Source organism: Oncorhynchus mykiss, chromosome 1 (genome assembly GCF_057628025.1).
Source record: "Oncorhynchus mykiss isolate SJ-2025 chromosome 1, ASM5762802v1, whole genome shotgun sequence".
Taxonomy (NCBI): Eukaryota; Metazoa; Chordata; class Actinopteri; order Salmoniformes; family Salmonidae; genus Oncorhynchus; species Oncorhynchus mykiss.
The window spans coordinates 33,177,657-33,200,593 of record NC_143022.1 but is presented as its reverse complement, the minus strand read 5'-3'; the positions used below and the strand labels follow the sequence as shown (position 1 = coordinate 33,200,593).

Sequence of the window (22,937 nt, the reverse complement as noted above, 5' to 3'; positions counted from 1 at the left end):
ACCAAGACTGTCCAGGAGTTGGTGGATGCTTTAGTCCAGGTCTGGGAGGAGATCCCTCAGGAGACCATCCGCCACCTCATCAGGAGCATGCCCAGGCGTTGTAGGGAGGTCATACAGGCACGTGGAGGCCACACACACTACTGAGCCTTATTTTGACTTGTTTTAAGGACATTACATCAAAGTTGGATCAGCCTGTAGTGTGGTTTTCCACTTTAATTTTGAGTGTGACTCCAAATCCAGACCTCCATGGGTTGATTTCCATTGATAATTTTTGTGTGATTTTGTTGTCAGCACATTCAACTATGTAAAGAAAAAAGTATTTAATAAGAATATTTCATTCATTCAGATCTAGGATGTGTTATTTTAGTGTTCCCTTTATTTTTTTGAGCAGTGTATATAAAATCCTGCTGAATTAACCAAAATTAAATACTAAGATGTTGCTCAGTCATATTTGTGCCCTGCTGTTTGAGTGGTTGGTTTCTGTTAATGCTGTCTGAACCTCTCTGCAGCTGAGGAGCAGTCGTCTGACACCACTGGAAGCTCTACTATGGCATAGATAGACATGACGCGAGGCCGCAGAGACCAAGAGAAAGACACTGGGTCATCCAGTTATTTCAACAGTAACAGCAGAGAAGGCCCCTGCGTTCTAGAAATTCAAAAAGTTGAAAGGTTTCGTGTTATGTCTCAAAAGTGCTTCTACACCTGAATTGCTTGCTGTTTGGGGTTTTAGGCTGGGTTTCTGTACAGCACTTTTAGATATCAGCTGATGTAAGAAGGGCTTTATAAATACATTTGATTTGAAAAGTCTTATGAGGTTATATTTAAGTCTCCATTTTCCCATTGAAACAATTTCTGTGTACTCCGGTCTCTCGTGGTGTAGAGGTTACAGCAGCAACGGGTCGTGGGCAGGGTCTAACTCCAGAGGTGAATCTAAAGGCCGGTGCTCAGCAGGAAGGGGTTCAGCAGGACAAGGCTCAAGGCCAGCAGCAGCAGCCCCAGTGGGACGGAGCCCCAGCTTCATGGCCCTCCCCTCCCCACACCACAGACCAACAGCTGGCCATTCCTCAAACCAGTCTTTTCTGCACTGTAGGTGTATACCTGGAGTCCAACAGAGGGACTTTGTGGAATAGCAAAAAAATCGTAGTCATAGGCAACAGTACAGCATTCAAGACTGACTCATTTTGTTTACAATTTACTGTAAATTATTTACTTGTTACATTTTAACAGTTGTTGCACAATGTGTAGTTTTGTACAGCGTTATCTGTCTTCCAGTCTGTCGATATTTATCATTGTTAGTTTGTTTCTTTAACAGTATTTCTTAGTTTTATCCTTTCAGCTGTGAAGGTTTCCACTTTTAATAAAGGCTCCTGAAAATAGGATTCCTAAATGTGATATTGCTCACCTGCTTTCACCTGAACAAAGCTCATTTGACAGATTGTGTTGATTTTTTGTTGTCTTGAACACCTACTTTGAATACTGTACTTCCTGCCATTTACACCCAAAAACATGCAATATGAAGAGGTTTCCTTTAGACGTCTGTATAGTATGACCTTTCAGAAAATCTATCGGAGACATACTGTTTTAATGGAAAGTTTATCCAAAAATGTGGACATTTTAATTGCCTTGATGGGAATGTGCAGTGAAGAGCCATAAACCACAAGAATCCACTTTACATTTTTATCCAATGTTTATTTCAAGTTTGAGTAGTTTAATGGCACCAGTTACAAGGGACTATCAGAGAGAAACAATATTTTATACTGTGTTGTACAGAAGGTTTCCTACAGTACAAACATGGGTTCGGAATGGATGAGACTGAACAAGGACTGGATTTGGCACATACATTTGTATATATTTGTATATTCATATATTACGTAAATAAACAGCAACCTTCAGTCCTGACTTGGAAAGATGCAGAATACATAAGACATGCCGACAGACACTGGTATGCATATACACTTATTTACATGTATATGCATGGCTGTGTGAGCGTCTATTTGCTTGGGAGCTGGTGAAGGGGTAGAAGCATATTACAAGGTGACCATAGTATGACTGATTTTATTAACTCCCTCAGCTGCTCTGTCTGTCCTCTACTTGTTAAGTAGTATTACTGTGAGAGTAAAGGGGACCTTCAGGAAAAGCCCACTCAATGCCATTTACCTTGTATGCAGTCAAACTAGCATATTCTTTTCAAGCTGTCCTTTCTGCATGGCTACTGTTTACTCTTCATGTCACTGGCAAACAGCCATCATATGTAGAATATCTTGCACCTCCTTTTATCAGAATAATAGCCAGTAAAAGTGATCTATTAGCCTGTGGTTCCCAGTTCAGACGTTATGGGTATGGCCAGTGTATTGACTTTTGAAATGAATTTAGCTAATTTAACTGATGTTCAGTAACTAATGTAGTTCGTCCTATAGACCTTAACTGCAGAATGATTGCCAACATACTGCATGTAAACCATAGCAGATGTCCAAAGATAACATCAGAACAATTCCATACTGTTTAACACACTACCAGCAAGAGTCTGAAACACCTACCAGACAAACAAGTACTACAGCCAGTTCCCAATAGAGATCAGTCAAATAAAATAATTGAAACATGACATCACCAGACTAAAGGTACTGTATAGTTTCAAGGTTTTTCAAAGGCAACATACCTGTACAGACAGATACAGGTGGAGACAACTACAGAACTTTCCCCCAGACACACAGGTGACTCACGCTGCCATAAGTGCTGACCATAAACATGACATGGGATCAGTAAATACCACCCTATATTAACACAACATCTACAGCATGAGACGTCAAAGCTACACAGCAGGAAGTGTTTTCCCTTTGAGTCTGTGAAATGAAAGGGTCGTCCATACTTTATGAGGAGGATGCACTGAATATATGTCTATGTTCATTCACTCATTTGCCCCTTTTGTAAAATGCAGAGCTGTTGGGTACTAAAGATTCCAGGCACAGGGAAAGACACCTCGGTCACACTGAAGTACTGTTGAACAAAACTCTGCAGGCTAACATCCCAACAAGAGCACTAACAATGAAAGAAACACTATAAAATGTGGTAAATACTAAGAATAATGATAACTGTATTTGTCTTCACATTATTACTGTTTTTATTTAAAAAGAAGGAAAAGGAGCGTACCATGAGCACTTGTTGGTTTTGTAGATACAGTGACAGTAGACAGATTTTTGACACTGCAAAAACCAACAGCACAATGTCCAGTGTCAGACTTCTGTTTACATTTCTATGTCCATTTGCTCTTCCAGTTTGACTGATTATTGCTCATTGAATGATGCTGCCTTAATTGGTGCATGCTTGGAAAGACATTGGAAGCTACATTATGCTAATGCTTACGAACGTAGACCATCAATTGACATTTCCTTCCTTTTTGCTCTTCCAGTTCCCTGACCTTTAAGAAGTAACACTAACATACTCTGCCTACTGTCCTGTTGACCTTTACGGTATTTAGCTTTAGGCAAGTAATAAATAGGAAATATGAATGCATAAAACAATGAAACAGTACCGTTATCTTGCATATCGGATCTACACTCCCCATCCAGGTACAGACAAAGTCGTCCTTCATCCTTGTATCTGTTGTTCATTGGAAGTACATGCATGGTATAAGAGCATAGAGAGCATGCATATTTCACTCAGGAATTTCTGCCTTTATACGGTATATAACGGTTGCTGCACCAGATTTGCTACTAAGGGCTGCTTTTACCACCCCTGTGCCATAAACATGGATATTTATCACCACAGATGTCTGGGCTCCACCCGGTTGATTGAGGGTTAAGAACTGAAATGGCTATGAATACAGTAGACACCCATCCATAGCACTACAGTATGCTGTAGTGTCTTCATTACTGGGTCTACCTCAACTAGGAGGGTGCTGTTGGGAGACAGACTACACTTAGGGCCAGGGGCTACAGTGCTCTGGTTACATGGGCCCAGGCTGGGTTCCCCAGGGAAGAGCAGGCAGCAGCACCGCTGGGGGATCAGAGCATGGATCAGCTGTGTGGAGGTCATGGTGTTAAATAACAGGCCAAAACAGGCATGGCTGTACTGCCAATTGAATCTCAAGCACCAAGTGCTCACATATGCATTCCCCTTTGACTATACTTGTACCGGCCACTTTCATGTGAGGCTGGTCACTCACCAGTTCCTCATTGCTCACCTCTGACGTCCCTTGTACCTCTTTCTCACTCAATCTCTTTCTTTCCAAACTCTCTTACTTATCACTCTCTTTTATTCTCCCTTTTCAAAAATAAGACCATATTTTTCTCAGTCAACACTTCACATTATCATCTTGAAGTTTGTTACATTCCTACATACAGACACACAAACGCACTCACACCTGCACCAAGTACAGTAGAGGAGGTAGACAAAAACACAAAAACAGATTTTACCCAGAATCCAGCAGCCATGACAGCAGAATTATTGCTCCTTTGAGCTATGAGGCAGAAGAGTCTGCACAGTCACCTCTCAAACTTTGGAAAACTATTGACTATGTGCATTTGTTGTGACGTTTACAGGCGTGTCTTTGGACTGACTATGCTTTTTCTGTTGGTATTGTAGTCCCGTCTACTTTCTAAAATTTGTATTGTTCCTCCACCATCTGTTGTGCCTTCCTGGCCCATAGTGGGCATTGGAAATAGTTGTATTGACTTCTAAAAAGTGTGCATACAGTGACTGATGCTTCATTGCTGGTGGAGTGAGAGAGGTGTGATCTGTGGGGAGTCAGTGGATCTGGATAAAATACCTGTTTCTGAGTTAAACCCCCCTTCCAATATGTCCATAAATGCTAGACCTCACTTGAAACACAGCGCTAAAAAAATGTATAATTTAATCTTCAATAACAAAATAACATTTCAGTTCTGTTAAAATATACATGGAAAAACTGTCAATATATTAGGAAACAAACGACTTTGTACAAAAAGTACATCAGTGTCATTCTTATGCTAACAATGAATTATAGTGTGATATACACAAACTTAAGAGCAAGGTTGATATGTAACTAAAATAAACTATAAATTCTTTATACAAAGAAATCCTTAAATTTCATCGGATCTTAACATAATAAAGAAATGTAGACACAACTAAATTAAGAAACATGACAAAACAAATGCACTCATTCAAAAGTACTGAAGTATTTAACCATAAGAGTATTGCACATCTACCTAGACTGGTCCTATTGGTGCTAGTGAGTGTTTCTATGAGGTTGATCATCAACGCTTCTAACTACTGACACAATGGGGTCACAAAACACCATGGTTACTGGTTTATTTAACTGTATCCTTTATAAAACTTCACAGTTTCTACTTTAAAACACATACAGTAGTTGCATTTCCACTAAATTATAACTGTAAAACAATCCGCCAAATTCAAAACGGTCTTCATGTCATCTACTTTTTTCTTCATAAAAGGCATTTGGTAATCATCCTGACTTACTCAATTTCAAAATCACTTGCACTTTGACAGACAGACACAATGCACATTGCTCTAATTTCCCTCACACAAGGTGTTCTGATCAATGGCCACCCAATGAAAACCATTAAAGATGTATTGATTGGGATGGATGTTTTCAAACCTGTATCTAGCTCACTTCGTTCTGAACCATGTCAATGACTTAGTGGCTTTCCAGATATCCTTGCATCCCATTCCTCCCATTTGCAAATGTTTTATGTTCCAAACAATAAATAGTAAATGAAGGCAACTTTCATTCGTTGCAACAAAATGTCTACTTCCTAAAAAGTAACGTTCTAAAATACTTCAGTTCTTTGATTTCAGTTTAATATTTTTTTGTTTATATTTTTTGAAAAAATAAAATACCTGAAATGACCTGAAATAAAAAAAAATGCAAAAATGTCTTCTGGCTTTGTAAAAAAGAAACTAACGTAAAGGGGGAAAAAGGGGGAGTAACTCAAAATGGAGGGAGAGAGAGAGAAACTCCTGGCACAGTGATTCCAGGAGTGGTCCGAGGTGTATGTCAGCGGGAGTATCATGAGAGAAGCTGGGTTCATGGTTGGGACGGGGCTGCCCTCCATCTCTCCGGAGCCTTAATCGTCTTCTCAAACCCCCGAATGGGCTTACGCACTCTACGGCCTCATGCTCTCTCTCATTTGTTAATGAGCAAACTGCCCGCCCAGCGGAGCTTGCAGGCAAACCACCGCCTGAGGGGACAAAAGTATTCGTAATGGAACTGCTCAAATTCGGGGGTCTGGCGGATATCACGTAAAAATGCAACGTCAAGGTCGGATTCGGTGAGGACGATGAGGAGGAGGAGCAAAACAAAGAGGAGTCCAATGGTCACAAGGAGCAAACGGAGGACACTTAAAACAAACTTATTCACCTGTTCCACTTCGCTGAGCGACGAGGCCCCCCCTGCACCCTCTACCGCCGCTCTACTGTCTGTCAAGTCGCCTGCCTCCCCCACAGAGGGGGTGCCCGCCTCCGACTCCTTCTCCTCCTCGATGCTGCAGGGAGCTCCATTGACCTGGCGTGCCACGGCCAACTCCAGGCTGTGCTCTGCCACGGGGGTGGGCAGCACACTGTCAGAGGGGCTGTAGGCCTCGTCAGAGATCACCGCCGAGCCCTCGCTGGCGTTCGTGGCCAGGCTGCGGGAGCGCGGCATGAAGGAGTCCCCATGGGACACAGAGCGCACAGGTGTAGAGTGGGCACTGTCACGCAACGACTCCAGACCTGTCAGGGCAGGGGGGCGGGGCGAGGAGGGTGAGGGAAGAGAGGGAGGGAGAGAGAGAAACAGAAACACTCTCAGGAGAAATAAAAACATACCAGTACAGTTGGCTACAGACCCCAGCTATCCACACACTATGCATACACTACAGATCACTGACATGAGATCAGAGTATGAGTATCTAGAGACTATCTAGTGTTCACACGGGTACAGCAGGTATAGAGGAGTTCATAAATGGGGTGTAAAGAGGTCTGTTAATGGCAGGAGACACTCAGGCTCCAGTCAGACCAGTCTGAGAAGGGAAACTCGATCATAGATCCCCAGAGTGAGAGGGTGTTTCTAGTACACACAACACTGCAGTCCTAATGTCTAATAAGAGATAGCTTCAATCCTGCGAGAGCATATCAGTGTGTTTATACAGTAACATAATGCAATCTGTTTGCTTTAATGGTGGATCATATGAACATGAGTCTGGACTGGATCATTGATCTAGATGAAGGTCTGATGAGTGGGCAATGTCCAGTGACATACAGATAGATCAACAAACACATGCTCCATTCTATTTAGCAGCTCGTTCATTAGTCCCACAGCACTCTGAGCCCTCCCAGGTCTAAACCTTGAAGGTCACGGTGGGTGTGCGTTTTATCTTTCAGTCAGAAGCTAATATAGGCCTATGTACTGTATATGGACTCTTGATGGGCCTTCAAGTCAAAGTACAGGACGTTAATAACACACACTAAGTATTGCTCATTTCAACCTACTAACAGGGAGTTATAATTACCACAAAATGTGAAGTAAACAGGCCTATGCAATAACGGGGAGAATATCATAATACACAATACATATAAATATTTCAAGTAATGTCCCATGTCAATTGAATTCCCTTTGCTCTCATTTTCAACTGTCATGATTTCGTAAATAGCTACTGACACAGTATGGGTCTCTGGGGTAGCCTACAGGGAGCTTTTGGATGCATTAAAGGTTGCTAGCTCATTGGTGATCACATGCTTACCCTGTAAAAAGCAAAAGCAGCATTTTTGAATATAAGTAAAGGACATGCAAACAAAAGTATCTAGATATTCTCTTCATAAGAGCTGAAGGATAGACGTCACTGCGGGTGAGAAAGAGTTGAGCTTGCACTGACTGTTCCATTCCTCAGACAGCCACCGCAATATTACACCTTCATAGAGGCATAGGGATTAACATATCTCCTGAAGATGAGACGCATGTCAATGCTCATATGTGTGCTTTTCATCCACAGGCAAAAAAAAATCCTTGTGAAGGAATTAGAAAATCGAGACGAAGCCAGCTGTGTTAAACCATGCTGACTGCTGAGATTCTGTCAAGGCAAAAGCAGGATGCTTCTGAAGTAGGTGGCAGTGAGAGGCCATCTTTACTCATTGGTAATCTCCTTCAGTACATCCTAGGATATGCTTGGTTGCAGGGCAGATTGCCAAATGCAACCTACAAACAATTGACTGCAACAATATATTTTGCAAAGGACATCAAAATCCTTGAAAGGCCAAGATATAATTCAACTTATATTGAATTCAAAATCAAATCATAACTTCACAAAACAACAACAAACCAGGATCAGCTCATTAGTTTGTACCTCAACCATCACAACCAGAATAATGAGACCCATAAACTCAAGACTTCGTCAAAACCAACAAAAAGGATAAATTAACCAACATCTCAAAGAAAAATAGACCAAAAGACACTCCATTCACAAAGGACCACCAAGGACCATATGATTTAGAGGATCCGCCATCAACAGCATCAAATGCATGGTGCCATTTCCATTCGGTCAACATTGATGTGGTGGGAGTGATTTAACACAGAGAGAGCTGGTAACTGTGTAACACACACTCCAGGATGGTACTGATGAAGTTACCTGTCGGGGTGCTGGACTGGGGCCGGCTGTCGGGCAGAGGGGTGCCAGGCAGTATGGGGGGAGGCAGAGGGGAGAGGCTGTCAGGCTCCTGCCCAGTCAGGGAAGGGTAGAGGGGCAGGACGCCCAGGGCCTTTCCCAGCATCCGGGGTCCCAGGCTCAGCACACGCACCTTCACATCTCGGTAGCAGTGGTTGATCATCCGCAGGTGGACGTTCACCCGGGTGGTGATGCGGATCAGACACTTTACCATGGTGGCGTCTTCTAGAGCTCAAAGCATGTGTGTCTTTGTACAGTCCTGGTGGTCCCTGTCCCAGAGCCCTGGTGGTCTCGCTATGTGTGTTAGACCGATGGCTGCTGTCTTGGCTGGCAGTATGAGGGATAGCGAGAGCCACTGTCCTGCTCTAGCAGTGTTCAGACGGCCAGCGCTGGCCCTGTTCAGGCCCCACCCAGGGCAGTGACATACATGGAGAGAAAGGCCCTGGCTATTTTCAGCAGAGGTATTAATACAACTGTAAGACAGCCAGTCAGCACAGGCAGGGGGTTATGGGTGATGGGTGAGCACTTCTCATAGCTCCCTGAGACATGCAGCATCAGACCCTCTCACTCATTGCAGCAGCCTAGAGCCAGACCTGCGTATAGCCAGGTGTACATACTGGGAGGCAAGCAGGGACTCAGCTGTGACAAGGACAGGTACCAGTGACCTTCAGTCATGCTGCTCCTGTTCACCCAAGCCCATGCTGCAGTGTCAGCCTGCAAGGTTAGCCTCAGGGACAAAGGCAGGTCAGATCACTGTGTGCGAGAGGAGGAGCAGGCCCACCTGCAGGCTCAGAGCCCAGGCCCCAGGGCAGATGGACTGACTGATGGCTGCACCAACTGCCTTTGTACTGGCACTGTACCCCTCACTCTCACACACACGCCCAGCGCTGAGAGCTGGCACTGAAATAGAGTAGCCTGAGTGACACACACACATGCGACTTAGCCCTCCACTCCCACAAGCTGGGACATGATCAAGCTCAGGTTACAGTGTGTGTATATGTGTGTGTGTTCTGGGGAGGGGGATAACAAGCTCCCAAATAGGAGCAAGAACCTGATCCATTTAAAACTCTTTGGATTTAACACCCTCCCCTCTATTATTGCTCCATTGAATTATCCACAGATGACTTTTAAAACCACAGATCCAAACTAATGCGTTGCGACACATTCCCACAACTCTCCAGTCTACCGTACGTGTTCATTTTGCTACAGAAACTGACAGAGCTGTGTCCCTACTGTCCACATTCCTGAGGGGATTGTTATTGAGTGCCAGGTTTGACTGAGGGAACTAGTGTGTCAAGGGTCAGGTCAAACTCTTACCCTCCATGATGGATATGTGGACAGCTCTCCGGCGGGTGCGTGGAACACTGGTGAGGCGCGGGCCATGAGTTATGGACGGACAGCTTCTACTGGGAACCAGGCCAGCCCTGTGGAGACACACAACATGCACATGTCCACACAAACATACATACGGAGGCACACATGCACACACATCCCATATTTGTAATCTGAGATGATACAGTTCCCACATTGACATCTAGTGGATAGCATGGATATTACCTGTGTATTTCTGGAGGCTCTCGTTTGATTTTGGCACTCTGCTCCATCACTTCTTTCGCTACTCGTCCACTACAATAGAGCACAATAATTGAGCTCAGACACACACACACACACACACACACACACACACACACACACACAAGACCCCAGACTCCCTGGTGCCACACAGTACACTGACAGCAGTTCAGTGAGAAGCATCAGTACATGGGAACTGAGATTAGATTAACCTGGTGAACCCACTCTCTTATTCCCAATCACTGTCTCAAGACAATACTGCAATATCAAAAAGATAACCAAAGGTTGAAACACAAACTCAACCTTTCATCATAACACACTGGACTCACCTGTAATCATTTGAAACCATTTGAACATTTAGATTTGTAGTTCATATTGTGGTGAACCACAATAACTATAAAACAGGTGAAACACAATAAGTCTAAAACCTTTAAAAGGTTTCACATGCCCAGTTATTTTTCCCGCCCCTTGCCCTTTGGTGTTCACAGATATGAAAAGAATGAAATGGAACCTGCAACTAAAACACTGTCACGTCTGTGTCCTCTAGCCTACTGTGTGAGGTGTCAGGCTCAGGTAATGGTCCCCTCCTAAGGGACAAGCTCTACAGCACAGCTGTGGGCTCTCTGCTGTGCCCTCTATTCACTGTCATAATTGGCTATACCTGTAGCGGAAACGACTCCCCTTGAAGAACAGGTTGCTGCTGGACACTGTCCGCACCTGACTCGACTTCTCCAGCCTGATGAAGGGGCAAAAGAAGGGAAGAGGGGTGTTAAATACTTTTCCCTCTTTACATTGTAAGGAGTCTGTGGACTGATCCTATTCTCCCTCCTACAGCATCACAGCCTATTCTCAATTTGCTGTTCTCACTTTTAGTACATACCATGGGCTTCTTTATTTCCAGCCTTCTTATATGCTATCTGGTTCTTTAAGCCCAGGCTGGACTGGAAACCAACACCCTGACTGTCAAGTATTATGGCCTAGTGCCTAGTCCTCCTGGGAGATGTGTGCATGCAGTATACTATATGTAAGACATAGCTTAGTTATAACTATGGGAAAATTACATAAAAGATCATGGTGCCCTGAATTATAAATGTGTGTATGTGTGGTGTGTGCCTGATGTGCATGTGTCTGTTTCTGTGGGATGTAGCACTCATAGACAGATGGCTTTCATTACAGCAGTATGAAACTCTGTGCCAATGAGCCAGGCGTCCCTGAAAATCCACCAGTCCCCACTGAGATCTACAGCCCTATAGCCGGAAATCTCATCATACTAATTCCATTTCGCTGTGTGCTGTGAGCTGCCCTACGTTTGCTCTTTCCTCCCCCTTTCTCTCTTCTCCCTCCCCTTCCCCTGTGTCCTTATATCACCTGAGCACCTTCTCAGCCCACACGCTCCTTAGCATCATTCCCTGTCACCCTCATCCATTACAACACTCTCTCCAGTCATTGTGTTGATGTGCTGCAGGGGGTGGGGATATTTTAACTCCTCCCAGAGGTGATGGGTAGAGGACATACAATCAGTCATGGCTGAGACGGAAGGAGTACTCATTTCTCTGGAGGAGCAGTGGGGTGTTCACTGCCTCACTCCAGTGCACACTCACTCACAATAGGTCACCGTTGCCACGCGTCTCATCCCCTCTCGGAAAAGGACACTTCAGGGTGGGAGGAGAGCCCCCTTTCGACCACTCTCACAGATACACTGGAGTACAGTGTGTAGCTACGGACTAGAGGAAGAACAACACTTACTTGTAGAAGGCTTGGTTCTCCACTCCACATTTCCACAGGTGCTTGCAGGCCTCTGGTGTTGGTGCAAAGTATGTCAAGATGATCTTTTTGTCCTGCACATTAGAAATAAATGTGCAGGAAAATAAAACAAACTGACAGTTTATCTCAGAGTTTCAAGAGTCAAGAGCCATTACTGTAACTACCGCTGTTGATGGAACACACTGGTCTGTGGTAATGACTAGATCATGGTGTCTCCAAGCCCTGTTGTCAGAGTATAATGGCCATAAAACAGTAACAGTATGTTGCTGCGCTGCTCTCTCTGCTTGACTCCCCCAACACACAACAATAATTCATGCTCTCACCTCCTTCTGATTTGCATATATATGGAATATCTTTCCCTCGAACTTCAGTTTAGTCACCTCATTCCTGCCCACAAGGAAAGGGGATAGTTACACACACATCCGGCTGCACTGAGAGGCTCTTTAAAATGTCCTCACAACCACTAACAGATCACACAAAAATCTCCATGTTTGTCTGACAGAACACATTTCTGATAATTTCCCAGGCAAACTGGGGACATGGGATGGGTAAAGCCAACAAAGAAACATAAATATTGTAACATGTTGTAACATTCACATTGTCTTCTTGGCCAGAATTAGTAAGTATTACAGACATACGGTACTGAATTAGGCGGTGGGATTTCTATATCTAACCCATATTGAACTATTACAGTACCCAATACAGTGAGTTACTGGCTTAAAGAGAGGAGCTGTATGGAATAGAATTCAGCATTGATCCATATGTCTTTGAAGATTCTTATAGCCACTGCTGCATGCATGAACATTTCTGCGTTGTGGTTGAAAACATGTTTTTCTCTTAAGCATCCAATCTGTAAACAAGTTGATTTTGAACAGACAGGCTGTGGGAATCATATGCCCAGAATGGTAGCGACTAGCTAAGATAATGAGACTCCTTCCTGTAAGTCCTGTATGCATTCTGGTCAGGAGGAGAGAGACAGATGGACACACTCTGTTGATTGTGACAGTATAACAAGATAGGGTATTTTGGTTTAGGGTTAGGGGAGAAATCCTTCTACTCACCACTTGAGGAAATGAACCCTCTTATTTCCCTGAAGCACGACAAATCCAAACGGGGTGAAGGCAAGAAAGGCTGGATTTCCAGATACATCCTGTCAGAAACAGAATAAAGTGTTTTACATAATGGCACCATACATACATACTCAATATACCTGTATCAAATACACACAAACACACTGAATATACTACATAACTGTATATGCAGCTATTTGTTTAAGAAAGTTGTTATCCGTTCTACCAAGAGAGACCTCAAAGCTCAAGTAGAGGGAAAAAAATGGTCTTTAAATGAAAATGTCTTAAACTGAAGCAGCAGTGTGTGAGAATTGGCCACCTTGCAAGGATGAGGATCCACACCATATGTCTCCAGCATCTGGGCTTTCTGGAGGAAGTTCAGCTCTGATGTTTCAGGTGTCTGGCCACTGAGAAAGAGCACCAGCAAATATGGCATCAATGTCTGATAAGATACTTAACATCAATAGAGCCAGGTCTGTGAAAAGAAGTAAAGTGCCTGAATAATATTAACAGTGACAAAACTCTTCCCCTTACACAGAGGATTGATCACCAGACGGAGCTAGCAGATGCTGAATAGACCACAGAGATCTGGATACATGGCCAGACATGCAGATAGTGTGTCAACCGTCCTAGATGCCTTTACAAATTAACATGTAATCAAGCACCAACCATTCAACATCCAATAGCAATGGAGTAACGTGAGTATCAGCCTGACCTCCAGCAAAACACATCAAGATATGCCCACGACCCTTAGGCTTGAATTACTGATACACTCAAAACATCTAAATAGGCACCTGCCTCAGCATTTCAAGGATATTTTCCACAGCCAGGCATGTTGGACAGGTGTTCTGTTGGTGGTGAGATGTGAACAACCCACTAGAGAGCAGCAGAGGATCTTATCTATAATTATCTTACAGCTCCTATATCTACGAAACTCAGACTACACTCATTTGGGTGCAGTCACATCCTCCATGCTTTCCACAGTATAAAGTATGTTCCATGGCCATGACCAGTTCACGGGATTCCAAAAGGGTTCTTTGGCTGTCCCCATAGAATAAGCCTTTTGGGTTCCATGTAGAACACTCTGTGGAAAATGTTCTACTTACAACCAAAAAGGGTTCGCCTACGGGGACAGCCAAAGAAACCTTTTTAGGTTCTAGATACTGAAGCACCTTTTTTCAGTGTAGACAAAACACTCAGTAATGGCAACAAACATTAAAGAACCTTTAAATCACCTCTGAGCTAAAGTGAAAATGTCTGATCCATGTTTCAATGTATTTTCATTTCTATAGAGCACATTATCTCATACTAATTATGGTTTAAACAAAGGAGAAGTGCATTGCGGGAGGATAAATAGCTCATTCATTATGGCTAAACCATTATCCATGCGGCCTCAATCACATGACCTTCAGAGTCCTGAGGGAGAGCGTGAAGGATCAGTGTGGTAAGTGTCTGTCACAGCCTGTGTATCATCATGAAGAAACCCTCAGTGATGCTTAATCTGCTAACCTGTGTATCATCATGAAGAAACCCTCAGTGATGCTTAATCTGCTAACCTGTGTATCATCATGAAGAAACCCTCAGTGATGCTTAATCTGCTAACCTGTGTATCATCATGAAGAAACCCTCAGTGATGTCTCCTAACCTGCTCACAGAGAAAGTGATGTGTGTGCGTGTTTGTGTGCGTGCGTTGTGTGCACACTACCTTATCCTACTTCATTAGGTGTAATGCATTGCACTCCCTACTAGATCATTAGTACACTAATGACTGTACTAATGAAAGGTAGTACTAATTTGTGTGCTCAAGACAATTCCACCATCTCAACCCTGCTTTCTATAAAACCCTTAAATAACAGAGGGCCATTAGTCAGTCTATCTGCCTCGTTTCTGCTAGTTGCAAGCTTTAGAAGATTTTCCATTTGATGAAACAAATGTTTGAGAAAAGGGTGAAGGAACTAGTCTCCAAGATGATAACAATTACAGTGCTTTGAGATTTCTTTTAAATGAATAGCGCTATAAAAGTTGAATCACTTGTAAGTGCTTTGAGTTGTCTTATAGGTTGAATGTTGTGTGTATACATGAACGTGCATGCAAGTGTGAGTGGTTGAGAGAGACCCAAGAACAGTGGATCGGTCCTTACATCAATTCTGTCTTGTGTATATCTGAGATTCGTCTCTCCAGCTTCTCTGAATGTTTTGGAAAGAACTGGAATTTAGAGCTGTATCCTTCAGGATGTTTCCCAGGGTCATAGTCCCCAATCTCAGCTGGAACACAGAGATAGAAAAAATGTCATGAAATGATATACCATTTCACAGCACCACACTCTAACCCTACATGGTTACATACAGTATATACAGTAATATGTCTAATATCCACATCACTCCATGTGTTGGTTCACAGGCAGCCTGTGTTGTATGTCAGCAGAGCTCTGAAATGACAACATTTTTAAACTGGCCCAGGGTTGCTGTTGTTTATTTGTGACTTCATGCAGCACTAAAGTCCCTGACAATTATTTCCCCCAGCGAGCGAGGACGAGGAGGTGACCAGGCAGCACATCTTTAATTCAGCAGCAGCCCATCCTGAACAGAGCAAGGGCACCTGCCAAGGGACCTGATACTGCACTTTCTGCAGACTTTGGCTCGCTCGCTGTACCCCTCACACATACAGCCTGCCTGTTTTTAGAGTGTCTACTGTGTGTGAGCTCCATGCTTACATGAAAATGCTGTTCATTGACTACATCTCATCATTCAACACCATTGACACTAAGCTCAAGGCATGAACACCCCCTCTCTGCAGATGGATCCAGGACTTGCTGACAGGCAGACCCCAGGTTATTTATTTATTAACCTTTATTTAACTAGGCAAGTCAGTTAAGAACAAATTCTTACTTACAATGATAGCCTAGGAACAGTGGGTTAATTGCCTTGTTCAGGGGCAGAACATCACATTTTTACCTTGTCAGCTCAGGGATTCGATCCACCAACCTTTCGGTTACTGGCCCAACACTAGCCTAGTGGTTACTGGTTACTGCCGCCCCTGGTAGTGAGGTAGTGAGGTTAGGCAACAACACCTCCGCCACGCTGACCCTCAACATGGGGGCCCCCCAGGGGTGTGTGGTCAGCCCCCTCCTGTACTCCCTGTACACCCACGACTGCGTGGCCGCACATGACTCCAACACCATCATTAAGTTTAACGATGACACACTGGTGGTGGGCCTGACGTTGACTGCGATGAAACTGCCTACAGGGAGGAGGTTAGAGCCCTGTCAAGAGTGGTTCCAGGAAAAAAGCCTCTCCCTCAATGTCAGCAAAATGAGCTGATCGTGGACTACAGGAAACGGAGTGAGGAAGGAGCAACAGTGCCTCTTCAACCTCAGGCGACTGAAGAAATTCGGTATGGGCCCACGGGTCCTCAAGAAGTTCTACAGTTACACCATCGAGAGCATCTTGACCGGCTGCATCACCACCTGGTACGGCAACTACACCCCCTTCAACCAGAATGCTCTACAGAGGGTGGTGAGGACGGCCCAATACATCACTGGGGGAGAGCTCCCTGCCAGGCAGGACATCTACTCCAGAGGGTGTCGGAGGAAGGCCCAAAAGATAATCAAGGACTTCTGTCGCCCGAGTCACAGACTGTTCACTCGGTTACCATCTGGCAAGAGGTATCAGAGCATTGGGTCTCGGACCACCAGGCTTTTCGACTGCTGAACAGCTAACCCTAGATGTCTTCCTGCATAGACCTGCACCGTAGAGATTATTTCCACTGACTACCCACACATCCAAACCTTACACACTAACGTATGCCCAAACATACACTCAGAACACACACACAGACATGCACACACACACAGTCAAAGCTGCTGTTCTAGTATATACTATTTATTCTACTGCGTGATCAAGTCACTACCCACTTTATATTTGTAAATACAGTGTAATAGTAAATCCAGTGTAACACATTCCATTATCACTATGCATACTACCTCTCCTATTACTTCTATTAACAGTTATTTTGGACTTGACTATTTTTATTGCTGTAAATGTAATTGAATAAAGTACTGCATTGTTGAGGGAGCAAGCACATAAGCATTTCATTACACTTGCTGTAAACTGTGTACGTGACGAATACAATTTGCTTTTGATTTTAAACAGCTAACGATAGTGCTGATAGCAAGATGCCTGATAATTATGTTGAAGACCTTATAACCTGGAACGACAACCTCATGTTTATGCATTCAAAGTATTGATCTTACTTATCAGCCGTCCCATCTTTCTTTGTCAGCTATGGTTTGACAATGGAAATTAGTATGGAGGTGCACATGTTGTCTGCATGAAATTCTAATGTCATGCTTTTTAGTATACAGTAGAGATCAGTCAATACGGAGGTAAGAAACCCACAGGACATATCATTTGCGTTACAAACTGATTACACTACAATCCAAGTATTTTTTTTCCTGGCTGGTATTTATCTCAATGGTGGGGTGACTGGCAGGGGAGAAGTAATTTGAAAATACAGTCCAGAGAGTGGGGCAGGCAAATCCAGCCTGTCAGGTCCTGTCACTGTACCTTGCAGGATGAAGGCAGCCAGCATGGCAGCATCCGATGTCTTACACAGGAGGCGGCCGTGGTACAGATCTCTCTTGATCTGCAGGAAGACTAAATATCTGTGACCAGCACAGAGAGGGGAAAGCAGGTCAGAGGTCATGCAACTCAGTCACACGTCTACTTTAAAGAGATTCATCAATATTACAGACACGTATTTTTAGATCTATTGCAAAACAACTACATGGCAAGACATCACCACTGACAAACTCAAAAGAATGCTGATTTTCAGATTCCCTTGGGTGCTTTGAATGAAAAAAGTATAGATTTTGCACAAAATGTGCTTTCTGTTTCTGGGGAAAGGATGTTTAAATTAGTTTTGGGGACAGGGTTTGGTAGGGAAGGTCCTGAGGCAAACTGCTGCTATTGTCGACTGACTGTGTTTCTGTTCAAGCCTACAGATTAGAACCCAGATGGGACCAGGGCCTCCCAGAACACAGCAGCACTGTCTGCCAGATACACTAGCTGCACTGGCTGCAGACTGAGACTAACACCTGGAACAATGCAGCTACACAGACTGCAGACTGAGACTAACACCTGGAACAATGCAGCTGCACAAGCTGCAGACTGAGACTAACACCTGGAACAATGCAGGTGTTAGCAATGGTTTCTGTACAGGTTTGCCCATTTAAAGATTCTGAAAGTGAATGTAACATGTGAAAGAAACGGTTTTTACGGACCATTTGGAGAGATGACCAAATGGACCCCAGATTCCCCTGACACCAACTTGACACAACCAACACCAAAATAAGTCCAGGAGAACCTATGTGAATGCGAAAAGACACGTATGGTCGGCTGTAACTTTGTAATCTAGACCAACTCCACAACAGTCAATAGCATATCACTTAAGGAGCCATATGTGTTAAAAAAAAACAACTTCCTTTCTCTCTCTGGGTGACACCAGTAAATCACCGATGCTGTACCCTGCCAATTTTCTGCCCTACATTTATTTAGTCTTTTTATCTACCTTTCACACTTCTGCTGTCGGTAGATTTGTTGAAGGACAGCCGTGAATTAAAATGAATATTTTACCCATCCCTATCCTCTTCCCTAATTGTGTGGTCTAAGCATTGTGCTATATATTATACAGTATCCTTTCAGTATTTGATTAACAAGGAAACAACATTGAAAAATACATGTCATTGATTTGTATCATTTAGCCTCCTTTTACCGTTCCTCTTCCTGACCTCCAACTAGATGAGGTGGTCTATCCCTCCCTGCCACTCTCATAATCTCTCTCTCTCTATCTCTCTTTTCTTCAGCCTTCACTCCCCTTCTCCCCTCCCTCTCCCACTCCATCAGAACCTGTCACCCATACATAAACCACACAATTCATTATCTGCACTCAGCATTCTATGTTCATTTCATCACACCCAAGTGAATGAATCCCTAGACAGTAATGAATATGAGATGTCAAACACCTCATATGAAACAGGCTAGGTGTGTATGCCTCCTTTCAACACATACACACACATTGTAATAGACATAATCAAACACACGTACCGATACACAGGCAAAAGAAACACACTCATACTCAATTTGCACACGTACAGTGCATTCAGAAAGTACGGAGAGATCCTTGATGAAAACCTGCTCCAGAGCACTCAGGACCTCAGACTGGGGCAAAGGTTCACTTTCTAACAGGACAACGACCCTAAGCACGCAGCCAAGACAACGCTGGGGTGGCTTCAGGACAAGTCTCTGAATGTCCTTGAGTTCCCAGCCAGAGCCCGGACTTGAACCTGATCGAACATCTCTGGAGAGACCTGAAAATAGCTGCGCAGCGACGCTCCTCATCCAACCTGACAGAGATTGAGAGGATCTGCAGAGAAGAATGGGAGTAACTACCCAAATACAGGTGTGACAAGCTTGTAGCGTCATACCCAAGAAGACTCGAGGCTGTAATCGCTGCCAAAGGTGAGGCTGTAATCGCTGCCACAGGTAAAGGATCTGAAAACATATGTCAATGTGACATTTCCATTTTTTCTATAAAAATGTGTAAACCTTTTTTTGCTTTGCCATTATGGGGTATTGTGGGTAGATTGATGAGGAAAAAAACAATGAATCAATTTTAGAATAAGGCTGTAACGTAACAAAATGTGGGAAAAGTGAAGGGGTACTTTCCGAATGCACTGTACTAGCTTCTTTGATGTCATCATCAGGAGGTAGAAATCAGAGCGTATCAGAGGGTGTTTAAAGGCCCTATTGAGGGCACAGAGAGGCTTTTCTGGGTGACCTCATTGCAGACTGCACAGGGGATGAGGGAGTCAGGCGAAGAACTGTGCAAAAATTATTCCAATCTGAGCTAGCTGGGGGCTAATCATGTATCATTTAGAAGAGTCTGCTAGCCGTCACTGACCCTCAGTCCTCCTCCTTCCCTGCCTTCCCTCCACAGCCAGCCAGTCAGCCGGCCAGAGAGACCAACGGAGAACACAGCCCAGCTACACAGCCTCCCAATTTAGCAGAAATTTCTGAGAACAGGCTTGCCCGCCAGCTTACTTAGGAAGGCTTTTTACGTACATCTCAACTTTACTTCAAACTGCAGTCTCTTTTTAATATTTATCGCACTATTTTAGAAACAAAGTGCTCAGAATTGCTTTATTATGGAGGCCCTTCAATAATGACTAGAAAAACTAAAAATACTGTATGTGCATTCAGCAGGCAAACACTTCTGGAGAAAAAGAAAAGTATGAGAAAAGGTGATAAGCAGAGGGTGCTTTGAAACTGCTTTTGAAAAGGTAAAAGTTTTTAAAAGATTTTATACACAAAACCATAGCTGCTCTACCTTACTTCTTCTTTATACTAGAGCAGTGGTTCCCAAACTTTTATAGTCCCGTACCCCTTCAAACATTCAACCTCCAGCTGCGTACCCCCTCTAGCACCAGGGTCAGCGCACACTCAAATATTTATTTTGTTTGTTGCCATCATTGTAAGCTATACGATAAATGTATTAAACATAAGAATGTCACAACCCTTTTTGTCACAACCCGGCTCGTGGGAAGTGACAAAGAGCTCTTATAGGACCAGGGCACAAATAATAATAATCAATATTTTTGCTCTTAATTTATCCATCTTACATAAAACCTTATTTGTTCATCAAAAATTGTGAATAACCCACCACAGGTTAATGAGAAGGGAGTGCTTGAAAGGATGCACATAACTCTGCAATGTTGGGTTGTATTGGAGAGAGTCTCAGTCTTAAATCATTTTCCACACAGTCTGTGCCTGTATTTAGTTTTCATGCTAGTGAGGGCTGAGAATCCACTCTCACATAGGTACGTGGTTGCAAAGGGCATCAGTGTCTTAACAGCGCGATTTGCCAAGGCAAGAAACTCTGAGCGCAGCCCTTTCCAGAAATCTGGCAGTGGCTTCTGATTAAATCAAATTTTCACAGAACCGCTTGTTGTAATTTTGATGAGACTCTCTTGTTCAGATATCGGTAAGTGGACTGGAGGCAGGGCATGAAAGGGATAACGAATCAGTTTCTGGAAAGTACCTGCGTAATTGCGCACCCAGCTCACTCAGGTGCTTCGCTATATCACATTTGACATTGTTCGTAAGCTTGAGTTCATTTGCACACAAAAAAATCATACAATGATGGAAAGACCTGTGTGTGATCCTTCTTAATTCAGACAGAAAAGAGCTCCAACTTCTTATTCATAGCCTCAATTTTGTCCCGCACATTGAATATACTTGTGGAGAGTCCCTGCAATCCTAGATTGAGAAACTTGTCATCATGCATGCGGTCAGTCAAGTGAAAATGATGGTCAGTAAAGAAAACTTTAAGCTAGTCTCCCCATTTAAAAAATACATGTGGATACTCTCCCCCTTGATAACCAGCGCACTTCTGTATGTTTTAAAAGCGTTACATGTTTGCTGCCCATATCATTGTATAATGCAATAGTGTTTTGTGCCTTTTCCCCAGCATTGTCCCAGCCATATCCGTGGCAGCAGGAAGAATTAAGTCCTCCACAATAGTATGGGGCTTGGCTGTCCTAGCCACTCGGTAGCTCACCATAGAAAACGCTTCTAGACCCATCTTATTAATGGTATCTTTTGCTTTTACACGTCTTACTACTCAAAAGTAGTTATTCTCGCTCCAAAAACTCCTGTGGCTTATATTCAAATTGTCATGTTTCGTTTCTATATGTCTGTGGAAGAGTTAAGGTTTCCCGCAAGAAAGTAACGGTTAATGTGATCTGATGTTAATTATTTGTTAGACTACCTGTATTTGAGATTGTGTTGTTATTTCGCTGAACACTAGATGGTTTCATTTTATTTTTGGCAGTGAGACGTACCCCAGTTTGGGAATACCTGTACTAGAGGAACCCCGAGAGGTGGCTGGGGGAATGGTTGTTGGCATTTCTTTACTTTGCTGAGCATCACAAAAGATCCTACCTGGTTATTTCCTCTTTGAGAGCAGCAGGATCAGGAGGGTAAAACTTGACTCTGAGACACATAGTGAACGGAGGCTGGGCTGGGGGACAAAGGCTTGAGTCAGCAATGGAGAACAAAATGGTCAGGAACATTTCATGGTCAGAGTTAAAATGATTAACTGAAAAAATGCTCTAAAAGCACCACCTTGAAAAGGTGTTCTAACATAGTGCTAACATGAATTGATGAAACCATTTCAGTTAACATATTAGCATTTCAAATGCCTACTCAATTTAAACAGAACCCATTAGCAGCAATCTTTGAAGGTGACACTGAAAAATTATTACCATGAATGAAAATTAGTTTCGATCTTTACTTCATATCATAGCACAGTATACAGTAGATTAGGTTAACAGAATCTCACTTAAAAACTCTGTATCCACAATTAGCAAGACACAGTTCATGATGATTTGCAAAGACAAGAGAGTGGGTGAGAGCTTAGTGTGGATTATCTTCTGCTAGGATTTATTTGAGTTTTTTTGAGAGACAGTTCATATTTTCTGTCCCTACTCACAGTCAAATGGAGAATCGTGATCTGTTGAAATCAAAATACAGTAACTTCCTACCATCTGTATTCAAATGCACAATCATTACATTTACATTTTAGCAGACACTCTTAGCCAGAGCCATGTACAGGAGAAATTAGGTTTAAGTGCCTTGCTCAAGGGCTCATGACAGATTTGTCATCTAGATGCCTCAGGGATGTGAAGCAGCAACCTTTTGGCTACTGGCCCAACGCTCTTAACCATTAGGCTACCTGCCTCCCATTAGTCAAATTACATGACGTGTCATTAGAGACCCCATGGTGATGATAACTATAATTGCTCAATTGGCAAAATTATCATAGCATGAACAGGAAGACACTC

General features: G+C 43.3%; 1 protein-coding gene across 3 annotated transcripts in view; it reads right to left on the bottom strand.

Annotated features, from left to right (window-relative positions):
* Positions 1-1,668: 1,668 nt before the first annotated feature.
* Positions 1,669-22,937, bottom strand: part of LOC110521218 (FERM domain-containing protein 5) — a 119,115-nt gene continuing 97,846 nt past the window's right edge. For 2 of the 3 annotated variants that reach the window (XM_021598665.3, XM_090229034.1), the window contains 11 exons: positions 22,036-22,114; positions 17,602-17,699; positions 15,177-15,300; positions 13,356-13,443; positions 13,028-13,116; positions 12,290-12,353; positions 11,949-12,031; positions 10,864-10,938; positions 10,188-10,256; positions 9,948-10,054; positions 1,669-6,705 (listed from right to left, as the gene is read on the bottom strand). In XM_021598665.3, the coding sequence (XP_021454340.1) occupies positions 6,122-6,705; positions 9,948-10,054; positions 10,188-10,256; positions 10,864-10,938; positions 11,949-12,031; positions 12,290-12,353; positions 13,028-13,116; positions 13,356-13,443; positions 15,177-15,300; positions 17,602-17,699; positions 22,036-22,114 (1,460 nt within the window). In that variant the 3' untranslated portion in view covers positions 1,669-6,121. Of the gene's footprint in view, positions 6,706-9,947; positions 10,055-10,187; positions 10,257-10,863; positions 10,939-11,948; positions 12,041-12,289; positions 12,354-13,027; positions 13,117-13,355; positions 13,444-15,176; positions 15,301-17,601; positions 17,700-22,035; positions 22,115-22,937 lie in introns of all 3 variants that reach the window. The other variant, XM_021598657.3, reaches the window with a different exon arrangement.